General features: G+C 44.9%; 4 protein-coding genes across 8 annotated transcripts; 2 read left to right on the forward strand and 2 right to left on the reverse strand.

The window, feature by feature from the left end:
* The first annotated feature begins 888 nt into the window (after positions 1-888).
* LOC133893679 (uncharacterized) lies at positions 889-2,955 on the forward strand. The gene has a single exon (XM_062334773.1). It carries the CDS (start codon positions 1,486-1,488, stop codon positions 2,476-2,478), a length of 993 nt encoding a protein of 330 aa, XP_062190757.1. The 5' UTR covers positions 889-1,485; the 3' UTR covers positions 2,479-2,955.
* A 2,799-nt stretch (positions 2,956-5,754) lies between these two features.
* On the forward strand, positions 5,755-10,420 carry LOC133892562 (probable proline transporter 2). Of its 4 annotated transcripts, none has more exons than XM_062333416.1 (8): positions 5,755-7,181; positions 7,450-7,508; positions 7,940-8,164; positions 8,342-8,436; positions 8,929-9,118; positions 9,261-9,385; positions 9,465-9,680; positions 9,860-10,420. In XM_062333416.1, the coding sequence occupies exons 3-8, from the start codon at positions 8,017-8,019 to the stop codon at positions 10,238-10,240; spliced, it is 1,155 nt and encodes a 384-aa protein (XP_062189400.1). In that variant the 5' UTR covers positions 5,755-7,181; positions 7,450-7,508; positions 7,940-8,016; the 3' UTR covers positions 10,241-10,420. The 4 variants fall into 4 exon arrangements, with proteins under 4 accessions (XP_062189400.1, XP_062189398.1, XP_062189399.1 ...); XM_062333414.1 differs by lacking the exon at positions 7,450-7,508 and having other exon boundaries at positions 5,756-6,351; positions 6,494-7,181; XM_062333415.1 differs by lacking the exon at positions 7,450-7,508 and having other exon boundaries at positions 5,756-6,351; positions 6,886-7,181.
* Positions 10,421-10,546: 126 nt separating this feature from the next.
* LOC133892564 (uncharacterized) lies at positions 10,547-11,301 on the reverse strand. Its single transcript, XM_062333417.1, has one exon. It carries the CDS (start codon positions 11,170-11,172, stop codon positions 10,663-10,665), a length of 510 nt encoding a protein of 169 aa, XP_062189401.1. The 5' UTR covers positions 11,173-11,301; the 3' UTR covers positions 10,547-10,662.
* A 4,606-nt stretch (positions 11,302-15,907) lies between these two features.
* LOC133892463 (uncharacterized) lies at positions 15,908-20,693 on the reverse strand. 2 transcript variants are annotated; one of them, XM_062333259.1, is made up of 6 exons: positions 20,414-20,430; positions 20,227-20,342; positions 19,442-19,488; positions 17,751-17,994; positions 16,436-17,572; positions 15,908-16,356 (listed from the first exon to the last, which is right to left on the reverse strand). In XM_062333259.1, the coding sequence occupies exons 4-6, from the start codon at positions 17,955-17,957 to the stop codon at positions 16,183-16,185; spliced, it is 1,518 nt and encodes a 505-aa protein (XP_062189243.1). In that variant the 5' UTR covers positions 17,958-17,994; positions 19,442-19,488; positions 20,227-20,342; positions 20,414-20,430; the 3' UTR covers positions 15,908-16,182. The 2 variants fall into 2 exon arrangements, with proteins under 2 accessions (XP_062189243.1, XP_062189242.1); XM_062333258.1 differs by lacking the exon at positions 19,442-19,488 and having other exon boundaries at positions 20,414-20,693.
* Between the last annotated feature and the right edge of the window lie 2,547 nt (positions 20,694-23,240).

Genomic DNA, 23,240 nt, shown 5'->3' on the forward strand with positions numbered 1-23,240 from the left:
ATAATCGGATCGCAAATTCGATAAACGATTTAGGACATAACAATATTTAAAGCGTGCTTAAAAAAACATTTACTCTAACCAATTTGACAAGAGTGAGTATCACTAGCATTTAGGCATAGAATATTTTTTCTCCTCACGTGTTCAGGAGGCATGCATGAAACAAAAATACTCCTAAATTCAAGCACTAACATAACGAAAGATTTTTTTAGTTCGAGTGACATAAATCGTGTTTCCGCTAGTTTTGCCGCTAAACAATGCATTGCCATTGTGCTATATGTACACCAGCAGACACCGTCTTCGCCCGCTCAATTTCTCCATGCTCTCTACTGCCCTCGTCCAATACTCCACTCTTCTGCTCCTCGGACAGTGCAGATGCTAATGGTTGCTTGTTCATAGTAGTATGAAACATGCCAGGGTGCATGCAGCTACTCATGTGTGCATGCAAAGCTCAAGCACACTAGAGCGTTTCACTGTCCAGCAATCAATATGCATGCAACAGTGGGTTTTAAAATGTGACACCATTAACTACAACAGGAGTAAACTCATCCAAAACCATCTACCAAGCTCTCCAACGATATAAATTTTTAACCATCTTGCAGAACGCTCTAGTGACAATAAATATGAAACCGCAGAGAGCAATTTTACAGGATAAATTCATCAAACATATGAAAAAAAATATTCCTATTTGGTGATTATCCTATCTAGCTTGCCACTTTCAACCAAACATCAAAACTGAATGAATCGTAAAGATATCCTTGAACCAAATACACGGACATAGTTGAAACAAAGCGTGCGCGCTTATGCCACAAATAAAGGCTGGAAAGGGGAGGAGGCACTGCTTTTTCTGGTTTCAGCTTTTGAGGAGAGGAGAGGAGAGGAGGAGCAGGGGACACAGCTTTCTGTTTATCTGGCCTGGCTCCGAGGTTAGGTAGTGAGGAGCTCAGTTAATTCTTCACGCGAATCGAAGGAGCTCACTCAGCTGCGTTGCCTTGTTTCTTCTACCCTCGTCGTCACTCGCCAGTAATGCAAAGGAAAAAAGCAAGAGCAAAAGCAGCTAAGCTAGGTCCACTCCTCGTCAGTGAGACAAACACTGGCTGCAGCCTGCAGCACTAGCTCATCTATCTCTCTTATCTATCCCCTTTCCCTTCCCTTTCGTTGCCCTTGATTTTGTGCAAACCAAACTAGCTACTACTACTACATCCATCCACTGTGTCTCACTCATCTGATCCAGTCATAGGAAGGAGCGCTGGGAGGACGAGCTGAGGTTGCAAGCTGCTATTCTGATGTGATGGTGGAGGACAAGTCGCATTAGCTATCGCCCGGGGATGGATCGATGCTACTGCACTGCACTGCACTGCATGCAAGCCAGCAGCAGCAGATGATGATGAGCCATCTTGCATTGTCTCCGCAGCAGATTTAATTTGACTTGCTCCTCCCCCTCCTCAATCTTGATCTGCTTCTTACTGCTAGTCACATCAATTGGAGATGCCCACTCTCCGTAGCTGCAACACGCTGCTCTTGTCGCTCCTCCTCCTCCTAGCATCCTCCGCCGCCAGCTTTTCCTTCTCCCTCGACTTCTTCCCCGGCGCCATCGCCCAGCTCGCCCTCTCCGGCGCTGCCAATGCCACCTCCGGCGCCGTCAACATGGCCTCCCCCAGCGCCCGGGTCCAGTACAGGAACCCCATCGTCGTCTCCTCCTTGGCGGCCGGGGCCGGGTTCGGCTTCTCCACTTACTTCTCCTTCGCCCTCTCACCACAACCACCTGCTGCATCCCTCGCCTTCTTCCTCACCCCCTCACCCCGCTCGCCCCCCGCCCTCGCCGTCGTCTTCTCCGCATCACACGTCCGTGTCGACCTCGCCGGCCGCACCGCCCTCCAGACCCAGTCCCAGTCCCACACCCCCGGCACCAGCCCCAGGAGACAAAGGCTGCACTCGTGGATAGACTACAACGCCACCACCGCCACGCTCCACGTCCGCCTCTCCACCGCGCGCCTCCCCAACCCGCCGCCCGTGCTGCTCTCCTACCCGCTCGATCTGTCCCCGGTCCTCCGGAGGGGGCCCATGCTGGTCGGCTTCCAGTTCCAGGCCGCCTCCTCCTCCGCCGGCAACTGCAGCCTCTTCAGCTGGGCCTTCCGGGCCAGCCACGGCGCTCCCTACCAGATGCACTCCCAGCCGCTCAACCCCGCCGACCTGCTCACCACGCCGCCGCCAGAGCGCGTCCACCGTGCCGCCGACCGACGTTACAACCACTGGGGAGCTGCCGTGTCACTGCTGTTCGCGGCCGCGTGCGGTGCCATGGTCACATTCTTTGTGCTCTTCCTCTGGTACTCCGTGGCGTCACGCCGCCGCCCCATCACGCCGGTGGAGTACCCCATGCACCCCTCCAATGTCGTCTACGAGAAGATTGTGCTCGTTGGAGTCAAGGACGACGCTGCCGCTGCCGACAACGATGTGCCTCCTTCCGGCCGTAACAAGTAGATGCCCCGACGACAATGTGCCTCCTACCAGGGTCGGTGACAACAAGTTGATGCTCCTCCACCTCCTCAAGTACGGGCTCTAGCTCATCTTGCTTGTTTTGTTTCAATCAATGTTGCTGCTGCCTTGCAAATGTTTTGTAAGTACTACCATCAGCTAGAGACTGCAGTGGAAACTGCAGATTTTGCGACCAAAGGAAACGGAGCAAACCCTGCACTTTCCACCCAAATTAGAGGTTTGGTTTTGATGTTGTTCCTAATTAAGTTGTATGTAACTCGTCATGTCATCCGCCACTGCTACTATTTCCTTTCGTGTAATGATACTTAGTGATGTGCTAGTGTTTCAGTTTTCAACTCTAACTGAGAAGTTGATCTCTTCTTTTGGCTAAATGCATATTGCTCAATCAGCATCAATAGTATTATACTTGTTCAAAAAGATTGGCACTTCGTCACTACAATAATCAAGAATTGAATTGTATTACTCCAAATCACTTCCTATCCTATACCAGGGTCATGTTCTTACAAGTTCAGTGTATTCATAAATTCCAGTAGCGCTCTGCCCTTGTATTACCTGCTGTATCCATATGTTGCTAGTCAAGTTCTTTCCTTTGTAATTCCTCCTCCTAATCTCATGTACTTGTGCTTTGCGAACTGGCTGATGTGGTTCCTAGCACAGACCATTTGCATTTCATTTTGGCCTGCTAGTAGCTTTTGAGTTTCTTCCCAAGCAGCTTCAACTGGAAGCTTGATGATGTAGGTCCTTCTCAAGTTGAGTGGAGTAGAATGCAACTTGGAGCTAGTCACTTGAATTTCATATATCTTCATGGAGGCCAAGTTTTGGGCTGCTTTCAGTTAGCCAAAGCTGCTTTGCATTAATATCACACAATTACACCAGAGTGCTGAATTCAGTACGTGAGCTGCTAGGACTATATATATATTCACAGTGCTGCTTTCAGTTAGGAAGTATTGACTAGAATATTGGAATTCAGGGTTGCTTTTAGTTTTTTTTGTTGGGAAATGTCACCTGGGTGGAGAGCTCCCCCCACTTGAATTTTCATTTCGTAGTGGCTCCTATGCAGCCAAAAAAATTACAGAGTATAAGTGTGTTTTTTGCAACCAACAGATTACATGTTAGTTGCTTTTAGTTAGGATAGTTGCAGTTTGGCAGGTGCTGCTATTAGCAGACCAGTTGCATTTTTGGAAATTTTGTAGCGACCAGATGACTTGGAAGATCAGACGTATCATATGAAATATTACCGCATAATGTTAGCACATTATGATACTTATGCTCTTCAGTAGAATTATATGTCAGGTGAGCAAATGCTCATGATTAGTCATTAGCATACCGTCTGGTCTTGAGAACTGTTGATCAGGATATTGTACTAGAGTGCACCTGATGGAGGAAATTGTGCTACCCTGTTAGGTTAGGGACCTTTGATCGGTGAATTTGTACTGTAAACCGTTGGCTAACATTAGAGCTTTTTGCAGTGTGAGATGCTTAATTGTCTCTCCAGAATCATGCAAGATAGATGCTGTGATGTTGCTTTGTCCCTTGTCAGAATCACATTCAAGTTGCAACCTGCATGCTTTGTATGTATGCTCTGTTAATTTTACCTTGTTATGCTGGAGCATGAAGATGCTGGTGTGTTGCTTTTTGATCAGTTATTAGATGTTTACCTGGCTACGGTGGGTTTGACATTCCTTTGATGAGTGCGTTCTTATTAATGAGACGAGTAATGGAGGAAGATGAGCATTTGCTGTTGCCACTAGTGTAGTGGGCATCTGGTTCATCTGAAGTGGATCGAACACAATACTGATGGAATCAAGACTTTGGCATGATGGCTCTTGACCATTCTATTCTAATCTATTGTGCAGAAAGAGGCATCCATGCAGGGGATGGGATATTGCTAATTCGCTGCCAGAAAGCTATTTGTACTCGAAAGGAACTGGCCATGCACATATAGGGCAAACAAAGAAAAAGAAATTGGTTTCATATTGTTGTCATTGAAGCTTACTTTTTTTTTATTTATATAAAAGAAGAAACAGAAAGATCCATTTTTTCCCCGCTCATCTGTTTTTGGCACTCTGAAGATATTTACAAGGATGGCGCGCTCCTCCCTTTTTTGTGGTTACTAGACATCGAAATATAAACATTAGATGAGGTAATATCAAATATAAATTAAAGTTACATAGACATGAATACGTTATGGGAGCATTGCTGAACGTGATATTGTAGTTTGATTTTAGATAAGATTCAAAAAATAAGAAAGAGGTTATTCACTAATTTTCTCTTATTTTTTTTTATTTTTATTAATAAAATGAGTCATATATTTGTTGCCCATAATGAGGCAGGCAGGCTTGAATAACAAAATTTGATAGAAAAAGGCTAAAATCCAAATTTAGACAATATATGCGATCGTATTTATCGAAGAAATAGATAATATATCGTCGTATTTATAATTTTAGCATCCGTATTTGATATCTTATTTACCGAAAATTAACTTTCGGTACATTGTATGTTGAAAAAACACGGATTTGACCATATTCGGCACATGAGATGCAGAATATAACACTGTAACTCATATTCGATACCTTATATGTCAAAAATTAGGTGAATTCGACACACGATATGCTGAATATGTCACTATAGTTCACATTCGGCACATTATATGTTAAAAATCAGGTGTATTCGGTATATGAGGTGCTGAATATGCTAAATATGGCTTATACCGACACATGAGGTTTCCGGTATAAAATGACAGCATCAAAGTACCCGCAGCCGGTACATGTCATATTCACCACACGAGGTGCCAAATACGGCACTGTAGATCATATTCGACACCTTATGTGCTGAATACACCTGATTTTCGGCATATGAGGTGCTAAATATATCATATTCGACACATGGTATTTTGTGTGCCGAATATGGTCAGATCCGTATTTTTTGGGCATACGGTGTACCGAAGTCAATTTTTGGTAAATAAGGTATCAAATACGGATGCTAAAATTGTAAATACGATAATATGTTGTCTATTTCAGCAAATACGATCGCGTATATTGTCTAATTCTGGATTTTGCTCTAGCAAAAAGGGGTAAAATATTTGAATTTTAGCAATTTTTATTAAATGGGGGAGGTAAGGGTAAGAGGTGATGTGATAATTAACTGATGTTTTATATAGCAGATTTTATGATGGTTTTGCTCTGGCCTAGCTTTGTTCTAGAAATTAATTAATTAAAGGAGAAATTGTCCGGCCTCGTGTGAAACAGGGGATGAGGTGGGGTTGCTTCCGCAAGCACGGAAGGAAAGGAAAACAACCAGGCGAGGAATCGCGGGGACTCCAACCAACTAACTGAAAAGGAAACCATCCATCCTCCTCGACTCCAAGAAGAGTTGGTTGATTTGAAGCAACCGACGAACTAACGCCCTCCCCTCCCCTCCCCTCCCCTTCTCGGATTTCATCATCTTCTTGGTCCACCTCCCCCCTCCGGGCCTGAACTCCCTATAAATTGCAGCACGTCGCCGGCATCACCAGCAGCAGCGCTCTCTTTCTTGCTCCTCCTGGGTGCAGCCCAGAAAAAAAGACTGCCTTTTGTTGCGATTGCTGCTGGAATCCATCTCTTTCTCCCCAGTCTGTTTATTATTTTAGGAACAGCAGGAGGAGGAGGCTCCTAATTAATCAATCTAGTAGTCTAGTATAGTAGGAGGAGGAGAAAAAGGGTGCGGTCAGGGAAGAAGAAGAAGAAGAAAGGCTACTCGACCGACGGCGCTAGTGGGGAGGGAATCGCGCAGAAGCCGAGCCGAGACTCTCGATCTCGAGCATACATTGATTGGATTACGGCCGAATTGGAATACAGCCAAAGGGCGCAAGCAATGGATGTGAGTCTCTTTCTTTTCCTTTTCCCCCTTTCTTTCTAGGTCACTTTCTCTAGCTAGCACAAGTTCCTTCTCCTTTTCTATATTTTCTCCGCTCTACTCGGCTGCCGTGCCGCCTATATATGCTGATTATTGATGCTGGTAGGAATGGGATCGTCGTCTTTATTAGAGGAGTGAGGTGTCTTGTGTTCCTCTCTTCCTTTGGATGATGATGGCATGACATATACAGGCGCCGCACAGAAAGGCGAATGGGAGTACTGCAATAGAGAAAGTAGTCGTAGCTTGACTCGTGTACCACGCGACACCACGCGGAAGATATGAATACGATGACACGATCAAATCATGCATGAGTTGATGATTGATTGATTCGTCCATTAGAGAAAGTATTACTATTGTCACTTTCGCAATAATAATACTGGAGTAGTCGTAGATAGATATCTAGAGAGATAGATGCGGGCTCTGATGTGGAGCGGACAGCATGCAGCAGTGGAGTCAATTTGTGCAAGTAAAACGAAAATGATGCTACTTTTGGGGAAGCCACCGCCACCACCGCGCTGCTGGCGGTGGCGGCTCTCCTTCCTTTTTATAGGCCTCCTCTTCTTCTTGCACCACCACGGAGCACCACCTGCAGGAGCAGGACGAGGAGGATCAGGGAGCGGCGGCCTTCTCCAACTACTATTCTTCTCCGTCCTCCTCCTTGCCCACCCAGCCGGGTCCAGGAGAGGTGGAGGGGGAGAGGGCGCCGCTCCTGCTGCCCAACAAGATCATGGCCGCCGATGAGAAGGGCGACAGGCTCGACATCTCCGAGGATACGGCGCACCAGATCAGCGTTGGTAATCATCTCTTTCTCCCTTGCTATTCCTTCCTGCGCCTAGTTGTGGCTATCTGACAATTGCCTTATTTTGATTCTCTGTCCATTTTTTTCCCTTCTATTCATTAGTCCGTCGTCTCTTCGTTTTCTTGCCATGGACAATACTATGTTCTACTATAAAAGGCTTCAACAAGTCAATTGCTTCATATGCTTCTTTATTCAACCAAATGGAATTTCTGTTTTTCTTTTTCTCGGGAACTGCTTGTACATTCATGTTCACCATCTTTCAGACTCTGATCATGCAAAGAGCAATAATATGGAAAAAGAAAAGGTTTGTTGACTCGATCAGGTATCTGTTGATGGCTATACTCAGTCCTTACAGTACCTCAAAGTACAACACATTATGTAAATCATTGATACACTTTGGGTTCCAAACTGAAAAGAAAAACAATATTAAGCACATTATGATTCACACTCCACCTCCTTTCCAGCTGCCTATTCGTTTCCTCCGATTGCAATTTGCATACCCACCATAAAAAAATTACTGTAACTACCTTCTTCAGAGGCTATATTGTCTGTCACTTCATGTCAGTCGAACTCTCATCTAAATTTGCCGAATCATAAAGCACAAGAATCTTTAAGGGTCACGCTACGTACTGAATAGGAGTAACCCGAGCCATGCCTTTTATTCACCACGATCTGAGTAAATGTATCGTAGAATTGTTTGGATCCTAAATTTGCACGTATTGTTAAATCCTGGAACACTATTGTCACTTTCAGATCCTTGGTATCAAGTTGGATTCGTCCTGACAACGGGGGTGAACAGTGCATATGTACTTGGATACTCTGGATCAATTATGGTCCCCTTAGGCTGGATTGGTGGGACATGTGGCCTGATCCTAGCTGCCGCAATATCGATGTATGCCAATGCTCTTCTTGCGCGCCTTCATGAAGTTGGTGGCAAACGCCATATCAGATACAGAGATCTTGCTGGACACATATATGGTTAGTTTTAATTTCATAAACCAATTTCCTTTTCACTTTCCCCTTACATTGAAATCTAAGCCTGTGTATCTGGATGGAATTCAAACCGTTGTCCCTAAATAAAATTTGTTTCAAACTACAATAGATTAACTTTGCTTCTGCAACATGATTGGTTTTCCGTTGTTTTGGTGACTACAGGAAGAAAAATGTATGCTCTTACGTGGGGTCTGCAATACGTTAATCTTTTCATGATCAACACTGGCTTTATCATCTTAGCTGGCCAAGCCTTGAAGGTATAGCAGAACCACTGACACATAATGTTTTTTATGTGAAACTCTATGCCCTCGTCTCCATCCCCCATTATTGTCCGTCCCTACTGTGCATTTATCCTGTATCTAAATTAGAGATTTTTCTGGAAATCCATCTGTTTATTTTCTTTCCAGGGAGAACGGTTAGTTTGTTGACACCACTCTGTATAGGTGGCAACATAGTTCAAGATAATGGGAGTAGTGCGAGCAGTCAACTAGATATTTTGTCACAGAAATTTTTTTATCAACATTGTACATATAGGTGGCAGAAGTTCAAGACGAAGTTCAAGATAATGTGAAACATAAGGGTGGCAACGTTTTCAAGACAATGTGATCAGTGCAAGCACTGGCCTAAAATATATTTGTTGTCGTAGAAAAATTGTTTAAGTTTGATTTGTGGTGTTTTTATGGTGCTAAAGATCTTGTGTGATATTTTCCTCCAGAACTTAATTTTGACCTCTCCTGACTCCTGTGCAGGCAACATATGTACTCTTTAGGGATGATGGAGTTCTAAAACTTCCCTACTGCATAGCAATATCAGGGTTTGTCTGTGCTCTTTTTGCCTTTGGAATCCCTTATCTATCTGCTCTCCGGATTTGGTTGGGATTTTCCACAGTTTTCAGTCTCATCTATATTGTGATAGCATTTGTGCTGTCACTGAGAGATGGTATTATCCTTTGCCTCCCTTTTCAGCAGCCTTGCTAACTTCTATACCATACTTTCATATGCGTTTCTTTTTTATTTTCTTCATGTACAATGCTGAAAGTATGTTTAATATGACATTTTGTTTCATTATTTATTTTCCGAAGGGACAACAACACCTGCAAGGGATTATAGTATTCCTGGATCACACTCAACCAGAGTCTTCAGTACGATAGGTGCTGTGGCAAACCTTGTATTTGCTTACAACACTGGAATGCTGCCAGAAATTCAAGTGAGTCATTTGTAGCACATAAGACCATTGGCTAGAGTAATTTGCCAGGAAGTCACCTTACGCGTTGAATATATTGCAGGCAACCATAAGACCTCCTGTGGTCAAGAACATGGAGAAGGCTCTATGGTTCCAGTTCACGGCCGGTTCATTGCCTTTGTATGCCGTGACTTTTATGGGTTACTGGGCTTACGGTTCCTCAACATCAAGTTATCTACTGAACAGCGTCAAGGGCCCAATATGGATAAAAGCGATTGCTAATCTGTCGGCCTTTCTTCAGACTGTCATAGCTTTACATGTAGGCCACCTTCTTATTATCGCTCTCGTCAAACTTCATCTCTCTTTTTTTTCATTCATGAAGTTCATGAGTGATTTATTTCTTCTGTCACATTGTTGTTCATTTATTTTTGATGTAGTTGCCCATTTTAGTTGGCCAACATGATATGCTCAGGGTTTAGGCTAACATGTATTTCACAGATATTTGCAAGCCCAATGTATGAGTTCTTGGACACAAAATACGGAAGTGGACATGGGGGTCCTTTTGCAATCCACAACATACTGTTCAGGGTTCTCGTCAGAGGAGGCTACCTCACCATCAACACGCTGGTGGCGGCAATGCTCCCATTCCTTGGCGACTTCATGAGCCTGACGGGTGCCCTCAGCACCTTCCCCCTGACGTTCGTTCTTGCAAATCACATGTACCTGATGGTGAAGTGGCATAAGCTGTCTGCCCTCCAGAAATGTTGGCACTGGCTGAATGTTGTTGGGTTCAGCGCATTGGCTGCTGCGGCCGCAGTTGCTGCATTAAGGCTTATCATGCATGATTCTAGTACTTACCACTTTTTCGCTGATCTTTGAGGCCAAGTTTTACGGTTGCGATGGGCACCTTGATCAGTTGGAAGTTTCAACTTTTTTTTTCATTCTTTTTTTGGGTGGAGAAGGTTAGCTCAATATAGTAATGGAAACGATCAATTCAAGGCTGTACTGCAATAAAATGAAGTCAATGAAAAAAAAAATGTGCCTATTTGGTTGTTTAAATTCGGTCCAAATTGCAAGTTGTTTCAGAATGATGTGGTGTGCATTGTGCAGCATGAAGAATCGGTGTGCATTGTGACGAATCTCAATCATCTTTATGTATATTAGTAGTCAAATTTATATAATGTTGACCCCCAAAGCCTGTAGCATAAGTTGAAAGGAACGGAGAACGGAGGTAGTATGACGTGACTATGTGAATATTCTGTCTCTGCACTGCATCATCACATTCACACATAACACTAGCTCTAGGAGGAAGAAGGGATGGTGTCAATGCAGGACTTGTAGAGGATGCGGAGGTAGTCGAGCAGAGCGTCCTGGTTGGCGCCGTCCACGGGGTCGATCTCGAAGCTCCAGACCACCAGCGTGGCCGAGTCGCCGTAGTCGAAGAGGCTGAGGGTGTTGCGGGAGCCGGCGAGGCCGACGTTGCCGTCCTCCATCTGGTAGGTGTAGGACTGGGAGGCGTGGTCCATGGCGACCAGCCTCTCCCTGATCCACGACGGCGGCGGCGGCTGGTCAGAGTCGTCGGATGACTGCAGCTGCTGGGGGAACATGAGGCCACCGGACACGAGGCGCACGTAGCCCGGCACGCCTTCCTCCCCGGCCACCGCGGTGCACGACTCCACCATGGGCATCCACTCGCGCAGCCGAGACGTGACGGACACCAGCTCCCACACGCGGCCGATGGGCGCGCTCACCACCCGGCTCGCCGTGCCGCGCCACTTGATCTGCTCCAACGCTGCCTTCGCATCCATCATTCCTCTGATCTGCTCCTTCCTTCACTCACTCATCATCTGATCTCCTCACCGGATTGAAACAAGAAAACGAGAAAGAACGCCAGGCGGGGGTTAAGAGTAAGGGTGCATCGATCGGTCCAATGAAGCTAACTACCTGGCTGCAAAACCAAAGCAGATTGCTACCTTGATGCTTCTGGTTGTGACCTAGATAAATCTACAACATAGTGGACACCGTACCTTAATTGGATTTGGTTCATTTTATATATTATGTTATGTTTTAAATTGTACTACAATTACAATCATATTTGTTAGATTGCACATCATTAGACAAGTAATTCGTCAGAAGTTATGTTCATTTATAATGCAATTGCAACTTAATTTTTTTTGAATTACATATGGTTGTAACTCCCTGTTTCATGAAGTGTAATTCTACTATTTTTTGGATTGTAACTGGGTTAGCGCAACAGTATATAGGTGCCTCATCCTCTGTGCGAGGGAATATTTATTCATCATGCATAGGTTTAAGCCTTTGCACTAGAAGCCTCTTATTGCTTATATGTAGGAATTTTTAATCTTTGCAGGATGGGACTTATCCCTCATATGACGAATGTTTTATCCTTTGTTGCTACATTTATCATTATGCTGAAGCATTTACTCTTTGATTGTACTTTTCGTGCATCCTTTTAATACATGCATAAAAGACGGGGCTAAGAGTGCCTGCGCCTGCACCGAAGGTAAAAGAGACATTCGGGAACAAAAAGCCGAAGTGCTGTTTGACCTTAAAACAAAGGCAGCGCACCTCTCGACTTAAACAAAAGTCGGGAGCTAAAAGTGCATGCCTCCGCACCGAAGGCAAAAGAGACATTCGGAAACAAAAAGCCGAAGTGCTACTTAAACTTAAAACAAAGGCAGCGCACCTCTCGACTTAAACAAAAGACGGAGGCTAAGAGTGTCTCCCCCCACACCGAAGGCAAAAGAGACATTCGGATTACATTAATGCATTTGAGTATTTATTCTTCATGTGCACATATTGATTATAATGTGTGTTTCATCTCTAGAAAGGGGTGCGAAGCACCTATTGTCCTACAGGATAGGAAGTCGAAGTGCCGTCAGTCCTTAGAAAGACAGCGCACCAATCAACTTACAAGACGGGCGAAGGCCCAACAAAGAGGACCGAGATACCGCTCAGCTTCAGGTAAAAGCAACGCTCCACTCGGACGTCGGACTTTAAGTCTTGAAGACACGACCCTTTAAGCCCCGTGGAGCCGAAGGTCCTTTTGTACACGGTGCATTGCCGACCACCGTCGTCAACAATGGCTACACCTTCGGCTACGTTGGCACCTTCGATGTCGACTCAGGAGGGAGTCATCGCCACCTTCGGCTTTGACATCGACTCAGGAGGGAGTCATCATCACCTTCGGCATCAGCATCGACTCAGACGGAGTCGTTCTTCGCCTTCACCTTCGACGTCTATCCAGACGGGGTTGTCATCACCTTCGACTTAAACTATGTCAAGGAGACTCTAGATGGAGTCACCGTCACCCTCGACTTCGACATTGACTCAAAAGAGTCATATACGACTACGTCGACCAGAGGGGCTTCGGCCATGACTACTTCACTTCAGCTGCGACGACTCCGTCCCCATTGACTCCGGCTACGACCAGAGGGGCTTCGGTTGCGACTACTTCTCTTCGACCACGACGACTCCGTCCCCATCGACTTTGACTACGTCGACCAAAGGGGCTTCGACCGTGACTACTTCGCTTTGGCCGCGATGACTTCGTCCCCGTAGACTTCGACTACGTCGACCAGAGGGGCTTCGTGACGACTCCATCCCCATCGACTCCGACTACGTCGACCAGAGGGGCTTCGGCCGCGATTACTTCGCTTCGGCCGCGATGACTCTGTCCTTGTCGATTCCGACTATGTCGACCAGAGGGGCTTCGGCCGCGATGACTTTGCATCGTCCGCGATGACTCCGTCCCCATTGACTCCGACTATGTCGACCAGAGGGGCTTCGGCCGTGACTACTTCGCTCTGGCCGCGATGACTCCATCCTCATCGACTCCGACTACGTCGACTAGAGGGGCTTCGACCACGACGACTTCGCTTCGTCCATGATGACTCCGTCCCCGTCGACTCCGACTACGTCGACCAGAGGAGCTTCGGCCTCAACGACTTCACTCCAGCCACGCTGACTCTGTCCCCGTAGACTCCGACTATGTCGACCAGAGGGGCTTCGACCGTGACTACTTCGCTTCGGCCGCGATGACTCCGTCCCCATCGACTCCGACTACGTCGACCAGAAGGGCTTCGGCCATGACGACTACGCCTTTGTTAACTCCTACTTCGTCGACCTGAGGAGCTTCAGCCGCGTCGACTTCGCCTTCATCGACTACGACTACGTCGACTTCGACCATACGACATCCTTCACCACTCACAAAAACCAATCAAGAGGTGCTAGGGGGTATCCGGGTTAAAATCCCGTCCTGGGTCCCAAGAGTTTGGCCAGCGCACGTGAGCGGAGACGGAGACATCATTTGCTTCGGTGAGCCACGACGGCAGCCTTCAACCTCTGCTACATCGACTATGAATGACGAAGCCTGTCGAAGCCTCGGCAACAACCTTCGCTGATTACTTCACCGAAGACCCCTACACTGAGCGTGACGAAGATGTACCTTCGACTTCGGCTATGGAGGAGGAGGCACCTTTGCCATGCATCGAAGTTCTCGGCCTTCGCTGAAGACCCCTTCGCCGGGCAAGATGAAGCTTAGTTATAAAAGTGCATCTAGCTATAGAATCATGTAAAGAAAGAATCTGCGGCATGTATGCGCTCTTTTCTCCATGCTCTTTTTTTTCACTGGGTTTTTAGGATGGAATTTTTAGCGAGGCATACATGTCAGCAATAAACCTAGGCCATTTCCTAGTTAAAGTTGTTGGTCCCGTTGTCCCATCGGAGCTTACAGCTGAGGGGCTACTGTTGGGGGAAAGATCTAGGCTTACAAAGAAGCCCGTGTAGAAAAGCAGCCCATGTAAAGGCCTAAGGGCCTCCTTGTAATATTTGTACCCCATCAAGGGTTGGAGAAGAAGTTTCACATCTTCCCCTCACCTATAAAAAGGACTCAAGGGGTCAAGGTTAGGAGCGGATTCCTCCCACCTCCACTCTTCTCTCTTTGCCTAGAATGAACCCCTTTGGTACTATAGCAGGAAATAGTTCCAACACTTTTCATGACTTGAGGGCCCTTGGCCTCCATGTTTTAAACACGGCCAACATTATTCTTCTGCTGAAGAAGGATGGAGCGGATAAAATCATAGACTTCAGACCCATCAGCCTAATTCACTTAATTGCCAAAATCATCTCCAAAATACTAGCACGGAGGCTAGCCCTGCATATGAACTACTTGGTATCATGCTTCCAGAGCGTGTTCATCAAACAATGCAGCATTCATGATAACAGCATGGCTGTTTGTAACGCGGTCAGATGTTTCCATCATAGCAACACTCTTGTCCTACTTCTCAAATTGGACATTGCAAAAGCCTTCAACTCGATCCGATGGGAGTGTCTTCTTACTCTGATGGAACGACTTGGCTTCCCAGTACGTTGGCGTGACTGGATACCTCTGCTCCTTAGAACCTCATCTTTAAGGATCTTCATTAATGGCATCCCCAACGCTCAGACAGGGGGATCCCCTCTCCCTCCTGTTGTTTGTTCTTGCCATTGGCCCCCCTTCAACGAATAATCCTACAACTTGCTACTGAAGAAGGGTTGCTCAGTCAGCTAAGAGGGCGCTCCACCAAATTACGCATATCATTGTATGCTGACGACGCGATCCTCTTTGTTTCTCTTGCAAGAGAGGTCACAGCCCTGGCGGAAATCTTATATCGTTTTGGGGAGGTCACAGCCCTGAAGGGAATCAACAAGCTTAGAAGGCGCTTCCTGTGGGTGGGAACGGAAGCCCTGACGGGTGAAAAATGCAAGGTCAATTGGAAAAAGCGTCTGCCGACTGATTAAGGATGGCAGACTCGATTATCTTAAGCCTCGCCCATCTTGCGAGTGCTCTTCGGTTGCATTGGTTGTGGCAGGAATGGAAGGCGCTACAAAAGCCTTGGTTCAGTGTTGAGCTTCCGTGTTCTGATGTGGATAGACTCCTTTTGCCTCTGCACCATCATCATCATCAGCTAGCAGGCGATCAAAGACCAGGACAACGTGTGGGCGCTTGTAGGGTCACAGCATTTAGGGCAAGAGTAGGCCTTCTTTGTTTTCGCCCTTCATGGGCGTTTTTTTTTTGGGTATCTTTGTAATTATGCCCTTGTGCATACTCCTCCTCAGTCACCAGCTCCGCCCTGTCCAGCCACTGGAACTGCTTCGTGCGCTCCATCTTATTGCTGCCCAGCTTGGACTGGTAGAGGAGCATGATGAATTTACATAGGTGAGAATAAGGGAGCTAATAAAATATCTTCAATCAAATTGTAAACTGCATCATTTGAAAGAAAAAATGAATTGGATCTAGGATAATTTTCCGGCAGACGAAACCTCAACGTTATCGAACTCTATATTTCCTTCTCCTTCGGTCGTGGCAGTGGAAAAAAACGAGAAGTTAGTTTGTTTGCCGGGAAGAATCCGATTCAGAAGCACACCAAACTTAAGGCAAAGATATGCTGGAGACTACTTGCCTCGCAGCAGCTTCAGCGTACGAGCTTTAATCTTCTAAAAGTAAAAAAAAAAAAAAACTAATTGCATATTATGAACGAACAGTAACTAAAGGTGCATGACTCACTGTGGTTCGCAGTTGGTTTTGCCAAAGTGACATACAGTACAAACTAATACTAATTACACTTGCCAACCAAATGAATCTGTTGGCTGGGCAGATACAAATCACGGCAAACAGGATGCATGCAGAGCATCACATCGCAAAATCCATATAGCCTATTACCATGCAGATGCAACTGCCGTTCAAAATGTTGTCACATTTCAAAACCGACAAGTAGCTAGTACACCACCCTTATTTTCTTGCACCAAATAGTTGCAAATTAAAGTTCCTGAAAATGCTGCAGATCACAATCATTTCTGGTATCATATTCTGCAAACGGTGCACCAGAATCATCTTCCATAGAAACTTTATCCTCGGAGTGCAACTTCATGGCTCCAATCCCACTTCCAAACACATCAACACAATAAGATGTAGCATCAACATGCTTGTTCACCTATGAAACAGATCAAGGGCAGATAAGCCACATGGCAAGAAAGTTAAGTACAGTCGAACTACAAGAACCCCAGACTTACATTATTAGCTCGAGAGAGATTTTCAGGCAGATCAGGCACGACCACAGGGAGAATGTTGGCCAACTGAGGATTGCTTGCAGCTGGTGTCGAAGCTATGAGCCTCATTAGTGTTTCCCTAGCACTTCTCTCGACCAATGATTCTGCTTCTGGAAGCAAAGGCTTCAAGCTAGGGAACAAGGGGACAGTCGAAGGTATAGAAGGTCCACAAGTCACCAGATATGCCTGGCCCGCGGAACACACATCAATGACTGGGACATGCACAATGGGATCAGACATCAATGGTGTGAATGTTGGAACCTGTGAACCATGTAGGGGGACAAGTGAAGTGGGAAGCGGCAGGTGAAGTAAAGGATCATGCAGTATCGATGGAAGATTAAGGGAAGGGAGATCAGTTGTATCCAGCTTTGCAGAAACTGCAGAAGAAGGCAGCAGTTCATTTGATAGCAGTGAACTTAAAGGTGGTAGGGGCAAAGGTTCTAGAGAAGTAGCTGGCAGATGCGAAGGGGTAACACTGTATTGAAGTGAAGATGGACTTGGTGGGCACCAGCAGTAGTAAGGCTTAAACTGCTTCTCTGAAGAAACCTCAGGCAACGGACAAGTGGCAAGAGGATAAATAGATGGCAGCAAAGGAAATGAAAGAGGCAAGTCTAATAGAACTGAGGTCACAATGTTTCTTGAACAATCCACATCACAGTTCTCACTGGTAGAATCAAGGTTGCCACTGTTTGATGTCAAAGGATTTGAGTCAATAGGAGCAGTTGATGGCCCCGACCATTCACCACGTCGCTTCAGTTTCTCTCTCCCAACAACCTTAGTACATGAGGTTCTTGGCACCCCATCTTTAAAATTGCCTGATCTGGGACTTAGACTGGTCTGATAGACAGAGCTTGCTCTTGTTGCGTTAGTTGCAGAAGCCCGAAACCTGGAACTCTTGGAAGCAGCCAATTGGGGCTGCAAATATTGACTGTGTGGTCTTGAAGTACTCAGAAAGTCACTAAGCGATCCCAACAATTTAACATCACCGATACTCGATGTAAGAAGATAAGCGTGCAAATGAGTTGCAAAAGTATCAAGTCGTGAATTGGATATGCCTGTGAGATCAGAGAGCGTTGGCCTCCTCTCTAGAAGGGTTTTCATCTGCCCACACACAAAAACAAAAAGAATAAGCATCCTTATCAGTATGTGCATATCTCCATCGGCAACATCTATGTTTTTGGTTTTAGAACCATGAAGATCTACCACTATTTCTGCAAATTCTCTCTAAGGTAGACACAACTTGTGTACATCACAATCAAGATAAATGTCATTTACAAACCTTGGTAAGAAGCTCCACTCCGTGTTCCTTTGACTTCTCAGCACACCAGTAGTAGAATACTTTAGATCCTGAAATCCTGATTACGAAAGAGCGTCCAGAATTATCAGCTGATATTTCTTCAATCACAACTTCTGAAATTTCGAAGGCGCTGTTAAAGAGAGCTAATTGCTCTGAATAACCATCATCACCAGCAAAGGTAAGGCACATGATAGATGAAGGCAGAAAACCAAGGTTCAGCTTCCCTCTGTACATAGGAAATGAGTATACATGAGATCCCTGAACATATTGATAACAAAAAGAAGATAACTACAAACTTTCACCAGAAGTACCATTCTTCTGCTCTGATAAAAGCATAGACAACACAGCTACTAGTAAGACAAAAGTAATATATTTTAGAAGTTCGATCAAATGGAACATCATAGATCAGAAGAGAGACTTTGAGGGAAACAAAAATTAAAGTTACTAGTTACTACAAAAGAGGTGCCAGTGCAGACATGCAAGCATACACAAGACAACCACTAGTAAGAAAAATAAAAATTATTTTGACATCAATGAAATTGAACATCTCAAATCAGAAAGAGAAACTTCAATGGAAAGAAAATTAAAGGCTCTTAGTTATTACCAAAATAGGTGCCATTACAGACATCTATGCAAGAAAAGAGTAATCTTGTTTAAAAAGGCCTAATGAAGTGGTACAACATTGTCTTGAGGCCTAGGCTCACTAATAAATTTTTGACAGAGAAACCCAGAGGCTAGTGCAAAAACTTCGTTGCTCTGCACCATTATATAAGTAAAACATACATCACCATTTCACTGAAAGAAGAATACATGACTCACTTAAGAGAGAAGACATTGAATTTATCAAAATACAATGTTTCACAACCCTTTTCAAACAATAGCAGAAGTTCTGCCTTTTCATTGGAAGGTAAGGTCAGAGAATAAAAGTCTAGTGGCTCTTTTTTTCCCCACATCAATGATCTTTTCTCATAGGTTATAAAATCAAGTATCCCAGACACGTGACATAAATAGTGAGGACTATTGCATTGTGATTTTGCCTGCACATGAGCAAATCTACAATACTTTGTGAACATGGAGAATATAAGAACTGTGTCCTGTAATTTTTGCAAGAAAAATGGCAGAGTGCATAACAACTACCCAGGGTAGTCTGGGACAGTTATACCCATTTTAGGAGTAAATCCAACAAATACAAACTGAAAGATGGAAATGAAAGGGTACTAATATCAGAGATGTTGATAAACAGTACGCATTTATGTAACAACTAGGCGTGGTTTATCTTAACAGAGAGGAAACCAAATACACAGCTATGGATCACAGAATGATTCATGGATGAAGAACTTGGTAAACCAAGTAACAGGTTTTAGATACGCATTGGTGTGGGCATATATACATCTGTTCATTTGTTTATGATGAACCAAATAGTAAAGTATTGTGCAAATTAATGATGCTAGAGTCTGGGCCTGCAACAGGAAAACATTCACATGGTAACTGCAGAACAAGGACATCAATAGAAAAATATCATTCTTAGCAGCCAGTTCATTAAAATACAGCACTTAAAATCTAAAGCATCAAATAGTTAGGAATCTATTGATCAATCTCATTAAATATTGCAATATGTGATTAGTCATTATCAGTGCAGGTACCAAATATTGCAAGGCCATGAAAGAAACTACCTTCTCTTTCCTCATATATCAGAGATTATGACACACGCCCAAATTACCTACAAATGAAAAGATATATTTATTTGGTAGGATGAACAATGCCATCGCTAACAAGATGAAGCATGTAACCCTAGAATCAACATGAACATTTGCTGATACACATTCTTCTAAATTAGTTGAAAAAAATCTCTCCTAACAAAAGTAACTGTGTCATAAAGTAAAAAGAAACTACATGCTCATGTCAAAAGCAGAGGCAATGCTAATATAGCAGGGAGGGTTACAAGGGCAACAAAATAATACAGAAGCACCGAAACAGCTATAATATTACTTTTTCATTTTCCAAAGGCAGCTGTGCAAGGTCATCTTGGTCAATACAAACAAAACTTACAAGATTTAAAAATACCAAATTGTCATCAACATATCGCAGTGCCTTTACGTGAAATGACATGCCAAGTTGAGTATATACAGTACATATTTTTAAAAGAATAAGCCAGCCCTGTCAACAATAACATATGAATGTTTAGGATCCCATTGGGGGCAAATTGATAGAACACGCAATTTCCTGATGCAAGTCTAAGGAGTATCAGGCCGTGTTCATGCGCGGCAAGTGCAAATCATGCTTGACAATCCGAGAGTAGAAGATTTCACTATTTCATTGCAACCCACCAAGGGACCAATCTACGAACACAAATCTGTACTTTTCCTTACATGTGGCAAGTAGGCAAGAAGAGACCCATCCCACATCCTTGGATTGTTGGATTAATGGTTGGATGAAGCAAGGAAGAAAGTGTACCAACCTAATGGTTGTTGGGCAGAGGAGGGCGCCGTGCCTCTGGACCTTGCCGACGCGCAGGGAGACGAGGGGGACGCATAGGCATCTGGCGAGCATGCCCACCTCCGACGCCTCGAAGTGCTGCAAAGACGAGCAACGAATCGGTAAACCCTAATAATCTGACCTAAGAAGGGAGGAGAGGAAAGGCTTACCTGGGAGAGTTGTGAGATGAATCGGTCGTCGGCGGCGGCGGCGCAGGAGACGTTGAGGGTGAGGAGCGGTCTGAGGCGGTCGTCGGCGCGGCAGGCCCCCATGAATTGCTGGCGTAGAGGCGGCGGAGCATCCTGAGCCGTAGACGCCTCCGGGCCGTCGGCGTCGGGGTAGGGAGGGGATCCGGGCTCATCCTTGGTCGGCGGCGGACCCATCGATCGGGAAAGCGAAGAGAAGAGCTGGGGTGGGGTGGGGTTGGGTTGGGGCTCCTCTCTGCCTCTTGTTCTATCAACGAGGCAAGGGGGAGGAGATAGATATTTTTCCAGTTGGTCCGTCCGCCTGAGCCTGCTTGCTGACCCCACCTTCGCCAGATTTTTTTATATTTTTTATTAAAATTTAAATAAATAGATTCATCGTCACAATAATTATAAAAATAGACGATTATAGCCTGAGCCCTCTCAAAGAGTGATTAGGGAACCTTACCACCTCTAAAAAGATGGATGGCCTAACCGTCCCATAAAAGAACGGTAAGGACCCTAACCGTCCTCTCAGAGGGTGACCCCTTGAAAGGGTGGTTACCCTCTCAGGGAGCAGTAAGGAGGCAGCCCTGCGTGCCCCCCTTCCCTTCTTATAAAAGTGTGAAAAATGAGGATAAATTCTTATTTTAATTCGAAAAAAGAGAAAACTCTGAAGAAGAGAGGAGAGGAGAGTAAGAGAGCGCGGTGAAGCTCTGCTGCATTTGATCCGCGGATTTGAAGAGCACTTTCTGGTAATTTTTTTTATATTTTTATTATTGTTAATAAGTGAAGTAACACCGTATGACATAGGGTTTAGACATGTATGACCTAGGGTTTAGAAAATACTGTATTTAGTAGAATATTGTCAATATTAATTACGACATGGTAGGATAACAATTAAATACATAGTAATATTTGTAGTATGATAGTTTTGAATATGTAGATTGTACAGAGTAATAATTGTAGGTTTGTTTGGTTAGAGTAGCATTGTGTGACATAGGGTTTAGCGGTATGACATAGGGTTTAGGGTTTAGAAAATACTGTATGTAGTAGAATATTGTCAATATTAATTATGACATGGTAGGATAGTCATTAAATACATAGTAGTATTTTTTCTATGGTAGTTTTGAATATATAGACTATACAAAGTAATAATTGTAGGTTAGTTTAGTTATGGTAGCACTATATGATATAGGGTTTAGTATTGTATGACCTATGATTTTAGCGGTATGATCTAGGGTTTAGCGGTATGACCTAGGGTTTAAGGTTTAGAAAATGCTAGTATATTGTCAATATTAATTCCGACATGGTAGGATAGCTATTAAATACATAGTAGTATTTTTAGTTAGTAGTTTCGAATATGTAGATTGTATAGAGTAATAATTGTAGGTTAGTTTGGTTAGGGGTATTATTGAAGAACCTATTGTTAGGCATGAATCGGTGTCGGTAATTTTTTTAGTTTCGATACTCAGAAATATAGTTTGCCGGTCTTAACATTGGTTATATTTGCAGATGTTTCCAGTGATGTCAGATAAATTATTTTTTCAGATATATTATGGTGAGGGTGAAATTAGGTATGATCCTAACAGTGTAGATCTGTCTGGGTTTCGTCATGTCATGAAGGGTCTTAGTAAAGCCAATGAGAGGACCATTGTGGGTGTGTGCAAGTGGCTGATGCGGTTTTTTCAACTAGATCTGTAGCAACATGATCTTAAGCTGAAAGTTGTCCTCAGCCGTGCTAGTCAGGATACTTTGGCGAGCTTGTCCCGATCGAAGCCACATCTACTTGGAGGCAGTATAGCTGAGGCGTACCAGAAAGATCAAACAGAGGTAAACTCTGCGGAAGCAATAGCGGGACCAAATGAGGCAGTGGAAGATGAATCAGAACCGGTAAATGTCAGGACCAGGGCAGATGTTGGGAATATTCCTGAGATGCAACCGATGGGTGTAGCCGATGAGGGGGCGGTTAGGTAAGTCGATACTTGTATACGCATGTGCCGATTCATTTATGTATTGCATCCCCTAGTTTATTTATATTCGCAATGGTGCAGGTTGGCAGTAGCGGGACTCCTACCGCTTTGTCGTTTGGTGGAGGCTCGATCGACGGAGAACCCCGAGGCAGCGGCGCGTCGTTTCTATTTTGACCGCTCGCTGATAGCATCCCTGGTTGACCGATGGAGGACTGAGACACATACTTTCCACCTCCCCTGCGGCGAGATGACTCCGACCTTGCAGGATGTAGCCTACTTCTTAGGCTTACCTTGCGCGGGAGCTGCGGTTGGAGTCATCGACATGGATGCTGACTGGATGAACGTCATGCATCAGCGCTTTGGCCCGATTGAGTGGACAGACGACGCACCCCCTACGTGCCTAAGTTCTTGTTCGACCCACGAGGGCCCATGAAGAAGTGGATCCTACAGTTCCAGGTACCGTACAATGCAACTTCTCATTTATTTTTTGAGTATCTAGTTCTGTTCCTTATTATCACTTGTCATACTTGCAGCCATCGTACATGCACCCGCAGGCCAATGTGTACTCGGTGTCCAGGCATTTGGAGGCCTATCTGCTTTGGCTGGGTTATGTTCACCAGCGGCCAAGGCCACCTGGTGGCGAGGACCCCTGTTCCGTACACAAGGTTGATAGCAGATGCTGTTAGCGAGGAGGTACCACAGTTCAGTTGGGCATCTACTGTCCTTGTTGCAATATATCGGGCGCTGTGCAACGCGTGCATGAAGAATGAGCCACTTGCCACTTTTGCTGGATGCCCACTACTACTGCAGTTGTGGTCTTATGAGCGGTTCGCCATAGGCCA

This window comes from Phragmites australis, chromosome 15 (genome assembly GCF_958298935.1).
Source record: "Phragmites australis chromosome 15, lpPhrAust1.1, whole genome shotgun sequence".
Lineage (NCBI taxonomy): Eukaryota > Viridiplantae > Streptophyta > Magnoliopsida > Poales > Poaceae > Phragmites > Phragmites australis.

What these genes read in the sequence shown, in the direction of transcription:
- LOC133892564 (XM_062333417.1), bottom strand. Translation starts at nt 11,172, where the DNA reads ATGATGGATGCGAAGGCAGCGTTGGAGCAGATCAAGTGGCGCGGCACG.
- LOC133892562 (XM_062333413.1), top strand. An exon ending in GGCGCACCAGATCAGCGTTG is followed by an intron (nt 7,182 to 7,939) that starts GTAATCATCTCT and finishes TGTCACTTTCAG; the next exon opens with ATCCTTGGTATCAAGTTGGA. An exon ending in TGTGCTGTCACTGAGAGATG is followed by an intron (nt 9,119 to 9,260) that starts GTATTATCCTTT and finishes TATTTTCCGAAG; the next exon opens with GGACAACAACACCTGCAAGG.
- LOC133892463 (XM_062333258.1), bottom strand. Translation starts at nt 20,626, where the DNA reads ATGGGTCCGCCGCCGACCAAGGATGAGCCCGGATCCCCTCCCTACCCC. An exon ending in TCATCTCACAACTCTCCCAG is followed by an intron (nt 20,343 to 20,413) that starts GTAAGCCTTTCC and finishes TCGTCTTTGCAG; the next exon opens with CACTTCGAGGCGTCGGAGGT. An exon ending in CTCTGCCCAACAACCATTAG is followed by an intron (nt 17,995 to 20,226) that starts GTTGGTACACTT and finishes TCCTATGTACAG; the next exon opens with AGGGAAGCTGAACCTTGGTT.
- LOC133893679 (XM_062334773.1), top strand. Translation starts at nt 1,486, where the DNA reads ATGCCCACTCTCCGTAGCTGCAACACGCTGCTCTTGTCGCTCCTCCTC.